General features: G+C 45.0%; 1 protein-coding gene across 1 annotated transcript in view; it reads left to right on the top strand.

Annotated features, from left to right (window-relative positions):
• The first annotated feature begins 1,522 nt into the window (after positions 1-1,522).
• The window catches only part of TFDP1 (transcription factor Dp-1), a 42,232-nt gene continuing 35,315 nt past the window's right edge, over positions 1,523-8,439 (top strand). The window contains exon 1 of the mRNA XM_084276802.1: positions 1,523-1,578. Coding sequence (XP_084132928.1) covers positions 1,567-1,578 — 12 coding nt within the window. The 5' untranslated portion in view covers positions 1,523-1,566. The remainder of the gene's footprint in view (positions 1,579-8,439) is intronic.

The raw sequence follows: 8,439 nt of genomic DNA, 5'->3' as shown, positions 1-8,439 counted from the left end.
CCACCCCAGCCCGCCAACCCGCGGTAGCCCCCCGGCGGTCAGGGCGCGGGCCGGGGCAGTGGCAGCGGCGGGCAGGTGTGCGGGGCCGCAGGCGGGCGAGGCTGGCCGGCGGGGAAGGCGGGCCGGGAGCCCGCCAGGCTGGCGACCGGCGGTGGCAGAGGCGGGTTGGGAAGTGACAGCGCGCTGGGCGAGGTGCCCCCCCCCTCCCCCTTCACTCTTCGCCCCCCTCGCCTTTTTCCGCCCTCCCCCTCGCACCGAGCGCGGGGGGGGGGGGGGCGCTGACGGGGACCGGCCCCTCCCCTCCCTCCACCCCGCCCGAGCTGCCGTTGAGGGCCGCTGGTCTCCCGCCACCTCCCCCCGCGCCGGCTCCCTCCTCCCCTGCCCCCTCCCGCCGGGCTCGCCAGGCCCGCGCGCGCGCGCCGCCGCACATGTGCAGTCGGGCGCCTCCGCAGCAGCGCGGCGGCGGGCGGGGGGTGCTCCGCTCCGCGCTCCGGGTCCCTGTCTGGGGGCGGCGGCGGGGGATGGAGCCGGCTCTCTCTGCCTTCGGCCGCTCAGGTGCGGGCAGCCCGGGCCGGCCTGCCAGCGGGAGGAGGAGGATGGGGAGCGGCAGGGCGAGGGGATGGGATGGGGGGGGGGGGGCGCGGGGTGCCGCTGCTACCGCCGGCGGGGCGAGGAGGCTGGGGCCGGGGTGGAAGCGCCCCCCCCCCCCACCTCTCTCCGCACCACCACTCGCCGCCCTCTCCTTCCCGCCGCCGGCGGTGCCGCCTGGCGCGCGGGCGCGTCCCCCCTTCCTCGTGCCCCCGCCGCCTGTGAGGCGATTAGCGCGGCCCCTCGCAGCCGAGGGGAGGCGGCGCGGGGCTTAGGGCTTTGCCCGGGCGGTGAGGCCCTGGTCGGGGGGCGCGGTGGGGGGGGTGGGGGGAGGAGGCGGGCGGGCGCCGGGTGCCCGAGGCGCGGTGGCGGCGGCTGCCAGTCTCTGCGCCTTGGTGCAGCCGCCGGGGGGGGGGGGGGGGGGCTGCAAGGCCCGGGGTGGGGAGCTGGCCCCTGAGGCCTACTTGTGCCTGCTGCTGGAAATGGGGGTGGGGAGGAGGAGGAGGAGGAGGAGGAGGCGGCCTAGGGAGTGATCGCTTCCCCCGCCTCTTCTGCCCGCGCTTTGCTCTAGGGTGTTACAAGGGGCGCAGCTGGACAGGGACCGGCCCAGCGTGGGCTGCATGCTGCCCCGCTGGGATAGGGTACGTGCTGGGGGATGGGCGCTCCTGCCGGGGGAGAGCTCACCCCGGCTGTCGGAACAGGGACTGCTTCCCACGCGTGAAGGTGGTGGGGGGGGGGAGGGGGCGCTTAGAGAACGAATTGGTGATGACAGAAAACTTTTTCCCCTTAAAAAACGGGTTTTTTTTAAAAAGTAAATTGTATTTAGTGGTATTCAGTAATTTCAATTGTAGAAACTTTCCCTCCTTGCATTTTTATAGCTGATGTTGTCTTTGCTTGCTTTCTAGAAAACAGCATCATTGTCTGTGTGTCCTGCAGCTGTCAAGATTTTAAGAGGACTGGTTTCTAGGCTTTGGTAACATGGCAAAAGATGTAAGTATATTTGTAGCACATCATATGTGGAAGCATAGCTTGGAATATTCTTGGCTTTGTTAACAAAAGCAAACCAGGTCATGCTTTATAATAGCCGGCATTAATGAATGTATGAAATGTACTTTATCTACACTGTACGTCAAACCTAGGCTATGTTTTCCTGTGGATGTAAGGGCATAAAACAGCTTTAGGTCTGCAGCCATTTTTTCAGAACAATTAGTCTTAAGAATTCACTATGCTCATAAAAGCGGGGCCATTGGCATTATGTGTATTCACACCGAATGCTCTAACAGCTTGGTTTTGAATTGGAACTCAAAAAAACCCAAACAAACCAGGAAATACTATTCAGATGACTGGGTTGTCGTTGACTAGTCTTGTCAACTAGCATTGCCCTTCTCCTTCAAGGAGGCTTCATTTATTCAGTGGAGTAAAGATAGCTCAGTCTCCATATTTTTATGTTGTTTTGTCTCTTTCTACCAAGAGAGGCTAGTTAGTGCCCAAAAAAGCAGGCTTTGGGGACTTTAATCATAGGCTTCCATTACCATTGAAGTTAAGGTTAGTGGCTTTGATTCTGTGGCCTACTTTTTGTATCATGTTTGCTCTTTACCAATTCCAGTACTTCTGAAAAACCAAAATTTAATCAAGTTCTATATTTGAGCTGTAAGTCATTGTTAACACCTACTATAATTAGGCTTTCACATTCCCATATTGCAAATAACATAATATACTGCTCTGTATTCAAATTAGAAGGTATGTCCCCTTCAAAACCAAACCCAACCAAAACCCCAGCAGCATACAAGCTAAGGAAAGGCGATAAGCTTCAATTCTTAAACAGCAGGTTACGATCCAATGTGGACTGTTGTAGCTTTCAAATAGGGAGAGTTTCCATGAAATAGTGATTGGCTGAGCAAGTTAATCTTGTGGAGACTTTTAGTTGTTCAGAAGCAACTGAAAAACATCTTAATATGCAGAGAAGCAACCAGAAATACATAGTCACTCAGAGCTTGCCTGGGAGAGATAAGGATGGCCAAGTACGTTGCAGATAGCAGAGTTCAGGGAATGAAAGTCCGTGTAAGCGGGAAGAAAATGAAAGAGGAATGTGAGGCTGGGAGATGAAATTGAAACAGTTCAGAGTAATAGAGATATTAAAGTACGTTTGCTTAATATTAGCTTTTGGGAGAGAGAACAACTAGGTGAAGAAGTGCTAGCACCTGGAAATACAGATGAATATCCTGTAAGGTCTTGGGGAGCAGACTGAGGATAAAACATTTAGGAACGAACCTTATTTTTGAAAGGTAAAGCTTATTCTAGAAAAGAGAGTAAAGGGAGGAATAATAGTACGCATGATAATGAACTTCAGAAATTGGAAAAGATGCTGTAGATAGGAAAATAAATTGTTTTCAGTATCTTTATTGCAAGAAATAATAGACTGAATTTGGAAAAATTAGTATCTGGGTCATGTTTTAGGTAAAATTGTAAGTGTACTTGCGCACCGGAACAGGGTAGCTAGAAAGGGTATGAAATCTTAATTGAAGGATTGTCTAACCTGTTCTTAAAAACCTCTACACATACTTAATCCTGCCTCAGGGAAGCAAGATGAACTGCTTACCTTTTTGCAGACTATTACATACCCACCATTACATGATGTCTAGAACGTGTAGCGAATGCTGGGAAATTTTAAATTTCCAGGCCTGATTATGGGCCCTTTGAGGTTTGCCTTAATGCTAGGAAACAGAGATAGTAATTGGCATAACAGTTTTTCTGATTTTCAGAAGGGAAGAGAATGATTCCCCTATTCTTTGTCCAAAATCCAAGTTCTTTTTCCTAGTGAAATAATGTAATTAAACAGGATAGAGACAGTGTCACTCAGTTTCTGGGCACTGAATGTATGAAGGCCTGCGCCACTGGAAATAGAAACACTCTGAGGTGGAAATACTGCTGTGATTAATGTCCTGTGATCCTGCCATGTCACCTATCAACCACACTGACGGTGCGAGGCAGTGGTGAAGAAGGTGGCATAGTTGATGAAAGCCCCCACCCCTTCCTTTTTCCTCCAGCGGAGGGGAGATGGCTGAACTGTGGTGTGGCTGTGCTGCTCTGGTGCCAGGTCTGGGCTTCAGGTGGCATTTGCCTGGCCAAACACACTGGAGCGTCCTGCAGCTGAGGAGCACAGGCTCGGCGTGCTTCCCGCGCGTAACTCTGCGCTGCTGGGGCTGACGCTTCCTCTGCTGAGGGTGAAGCAGGCAGCCCCGTGGGAGAGGAAGGTGTGGAGGAGCCAGGGTGCCACAAGATAACATGCTCCTTACTTAACTCCTCCTCCCACAAGCCGCAGGAGAGCACTTTTCCTTCTCTTGCTCGCTTCCAGCTCTTCTTCTGCTACCTCTTTATAAAAAAAACCCTAACATTTGAAAAGTTAAATGCATGTAAAAGTTTGCAGACTGAGACTTTTACTGGGTAATTGAACTAATGGGGAGCATGATGGAGAATACCAGCAAACCTAATTAAGTCTTTTTTATAAAGGATTTAATAATTACAAAAGTATCGATCAGGTACGCTGGCAAGATAATGCTTACAAACAATTTGATCCAAGCCTAAATTCTGTTAAATATTAACTTCAAAATATATGTCTAATGCTTTTCAAAGTGTATAATAAAGAGGGGGGAAAAAGTCTTTTTTTTTTTTTTCTTCTCTTTTTTTTCTTTATTTTTACGAAATTCTTCCATTTCCTTGGCAGTGGTCAGAAGGCTGGGGGGTTGGGGTGAAGGTACATTCATATGTAGCACCTTGATTAAGAGCTGACAGGTGGAATTTAAGAGCATAATCACAAGTAATATTACAACTGGATAAGTTGAAAAAATAATACTGGAAAAAGAGATACTACCTTGTGAGGATTCAAGTATCTGGGTATAACAGTTCAGTTTTTTTAAGACTTACATAAAGGGTATGGGATCTGGAATGCAATAAATATACAGGGGAAGAAAGGAACAAACTAATTTTCCAGTGTGATCTGGTGGTAGTACTGAGCATAGCCATTTTTGGTTTTATGTAAGTCAGCATTGTGTGGAGCTGAGAAGCGATTCTAACACAATCAGGCAGATTGGCCTGTTAATATCACATTCAATTCAGAAGGTCTTATTTATTAGAAAGACTTTACTATTTATGTAATTTAAAGAAGCAATAGAAAAAAAAAAGCCTGGATGAGAGAAGGCCGGTTACAGTATCTCAAGGACTGGTGTACCTTGGGTGTGGGATCATTCTGTTGCTTGTTGGAGGCTGGATGACAAATTAAGTTGAGGTCAGTAGAGTTTGGTACAGTGTGACATGTATATTTGCACTGTATGGGAAGTTTACTTTGTCTGAAACAGCGGTAGTCCTTGTATGCAGAGAATCTCCAGAAACTCCAGCTTAGCCAGTATTATTCTTTCTGGATGATATCAGTGTCATTCTCTTAAGACTTCATTGAGTATACTGTAAACTCTTCCCCTGCTTATAAATGCAGCACCTTCCAGGCAGGGGCAGGAGGAGCCAAACATATGCACTGAGGTCCTCAGCTGACTTGAACTGCCCACTGGATTTATGGGATTAATAATTTGATGGGGAGCACAGTTCCCTAAGTGGTATGGTGACCTGTCTGTCCTTGGCATGCTTAAAACTAGGCAGGACACAGCATCAAAAGAAGGAAAGAAGGAACAGGAGTTACTGTAGCAAGAAGGTAAATTTGGTAACTTCTGTGCAATCTGACTGCCACTATAAAACTGAGAATTACTTGCTGGCCACTTCTACATTCAGTTATGTATTAGAATTCTCTGTATATTAAGTTGGTAAGTACTTTTTAGTATCAATGGTTTACATGCCTTCCACCACTAAAGTAACAGTTTCTGTAATGTGGCCAGAGATGCACGTTGTGATGTGACCCTGGTTGTCCTCTCAGTTAGTTCTGTTGCAGGTGCACTGCTGAGGCCTCTCAGGCAGCCATGAAGAAAGAGAAGCTTGTGGCTCTCTTACGGCCCACTGTTAAACAGAAGAGAAGAAGCAGGACTCACCTGCAGGAACTGGGTCTATTAGAGGGACTAGTCCAATGCATAGTGTTACAGTGAGTAGTGAGCAGAAAGGGGCTTGACAAAAGGAATGAGTAGGGTTCCTTCTGATCTTGAAAATTAAATATATCAAAATACATGAAATACATAAATGAAATAGTCCACATAGTAGCAGTTGCTTATGATTATTTTGGTTGTTCATTATTGTGTGGTCTATTTCCAATGATTAAAAAAAAAATTGTTTGTGAAGACATGTGGTTGAAAACTAATTTGGTGTTTCACAAACTTTTTAGACTGACACACCAATGTTAGCCTTCAGAATTTCTCACAAACTAAAATACCTTCCCTGAGAGCTGTTTGTGTGGAAAGCTCAATGTGTTTTACTGTTTCTTAGGTTGATGACAGTGCCATTGGCTTTGGAACCACTAGTTCTAAGATTGATTTTTTTTTTTTAATTGCATTTTATTCTGTCATCTTTTCCTTGAATTACTTTGAAGGATTTTTCTCTTGATCTCTAGTTTGCATACAATATAGTGTGTCCCTTTAGTATTTCATGGTGCTTTTTTAATTTCCTTGAGAAGTAGCTGTGGCCTGTGTATGGAACTTGGCAGAGGAAGTCTTGTGTGCATGTGTTATCTTGAGGACACTGTGAAAGGAGTTCTGACCACACAAAATTCAACACCTGATATAACATTACTGCTTAAGAGGTCTGGATTAGCACTGATGGTTTATTTCAATTGAGTATTCAGAGTACGTTCAGGTATGTAGTTTAATCCAATGAAGTTATTTCACAGTAGTACTTAACCATTCTTTGAACAAAATACCTATTAAAGAAACCCCACAGCACACTAATTTCTTACAGCGATTTTATTGGGTAGGCCAATAGATCCACTAGATTGGGGGAAAGAAGTAGATCTGTGCTTCTGTGTAGTAATTTTACCAGACCACCAAAAAAAGGTGTACTTTTTAATCCCTTTCATGTGGTGTTTCTACACCAGTTGTGAGCACATCTTTGTGGTCTGAAAAGGCTACACTTGGCATGTATTAAAAAAAAACCCCAAACAAAACCTTAATAGAAGTAGGAAAAAGGTGTATTTTGGATCTTTCTTACATGATGCGCTTTCATTGTCTAGAAAGTATTGAGAAGCCTTCAAAACATTTCTCAAACTTGTGAAAAATATCAGCATGTGTTTCTCCTTTTATGTTTATTTTTGGTTATGTACTGGGAATTTCAGCAAGGCAGAATGAAGATGTTAAATCTTTAGTGGATCTCAGGTGGTTCTCACACCTTTTTTGATATCATTTTAGTTCAGTGACTTCTCAGTAGCTTGATCTATTTCTATTTGCCTTTAGTGAGTTCTAAGGTATTCAGAAGTTTTCAAAGTGAAGATCAAATAATATTATGAAATTAGATCTTCTATAAAAGGCACATCAGTCTAGGATTTGAAGGGGTATTAATGTTTTTTTAAATATGCTTTTTAGAAGGAAATTGATTTTTGAGCCCTCCTTTTTTACCTGGCAAATACACAATAAGTGTTTCCTTTTATTTTTTTCCCCATGTTGGTTTGTATTTATGAGGCAAAAAATAGCAACTCAGAAGTTGCCTGTCACCTTGCCAATTTATTTGTGTAAATAAAGCATTTTCCTGTAGCCTTCAAGTGTTTAACTTCTTTATTAATTGTGTCAGTTAATGCTAGTTGCTTTATATAGATACGTATTTGTAGTATTACTGAGTAAATACTGTGTGCTGACAACACACAGGACAAAAATGCAGCTTTGGAAAGTTAGGTTACACTAGGGATCACTTACTTTACCGTTTGTATTTGCTTGCCTGGGTATCACTTAATGGAGATTTATTGTGGCTAATTAGAAGTAGGAGGAAAAATGGGCTAATCTTTCCTAAACATTCTCTGTGTTCAAGTGGTTCTTAGCTAGATAGCAGACAACTTTATTTTAAAGGTTGACAGTAGTCTCTATCCCCTAAAATGCTGCTGGCTAGTTCTGTTGCCTTGCATTGCATTCACTAAGCATCCCAGGAGTGCATTAAAGGTTAAACAGTCTTGCTTGAAAATAATGATGTGGGCTGCTGTAGCCTTACAATGCGCTGATAGGGAGGTTGGTGAGACAAATGGTTTTGGGATGAGTCCTGTTTAACATTACTTGTTGATTTCTGCTGTTGTGCAGATGCTGTTAACAAGCTGCTCTAAAGATTTGGTTGGGCTGGAAAAACAAAAGTCTATTTAGGTCAAATCTAGAACAAAACCAGAAGCTGGTTGTGGAAGTAGCTGCTGCTTGTACCTCTCTGCATTTGAGTTTTCAGTGCAGGAGGATACAAACAATGTATTTAATTTTAGGATCTGTTGATGTGGTGGAAGTGGCAAACTAATGCCTCCGTCCTGTTCACCCTAGAAATCTTGTCTTCAATTTTGCTTCATTCTTACAGCTTCACAGTTAGTTTTGGGGATGTCAGTTTTAAATTTTGCAAGAGTGTTATCACTTGGGCAACTGAATTATTGTAAGAAATAACTGAAAATTATTTTAACTCCTGTGGTATTTTGATGTGTGTGGTTGCTTAGACTGGACCACTGTTTGACTCATCTTCAAAGTCAATTCTTCATCTATGGTTCTAGAAAGGAGGTTTTTTGCTGAATTGTAGTTGTGTTGCTCTGTTCAGGAAAAAACAGCCAAGCAAGCTAGTGGTCTTGACGTATTCAGCAATAAGGAGACCTCAGGTGTCATTCTGCTTATACTCCGTGACCAACGCGTGCAGTATCAGTGGAGCCCATGTTCTGACCAAAGATTGACAGTGCTTAACTGAGCTACT

The sequence above is a fragment of the Gallinula chloropus genome (assembly GCF_964237585.1).
Source record: "Gallinula chloropus genome assembly, chromosome: 1".
In the NCBI taxonomy this organism is placed as follows: domain Eukaryota; kingdom Metazoa; phylum Chordata; class Aves; order Gruiformes; family Rallidae; genus Gallinula; species Gallinula chloropus.
Note: the sequence above shows the minus strand (reverse complement) of the source record. Positions and strands in the feature narration are given on the sequence as shown.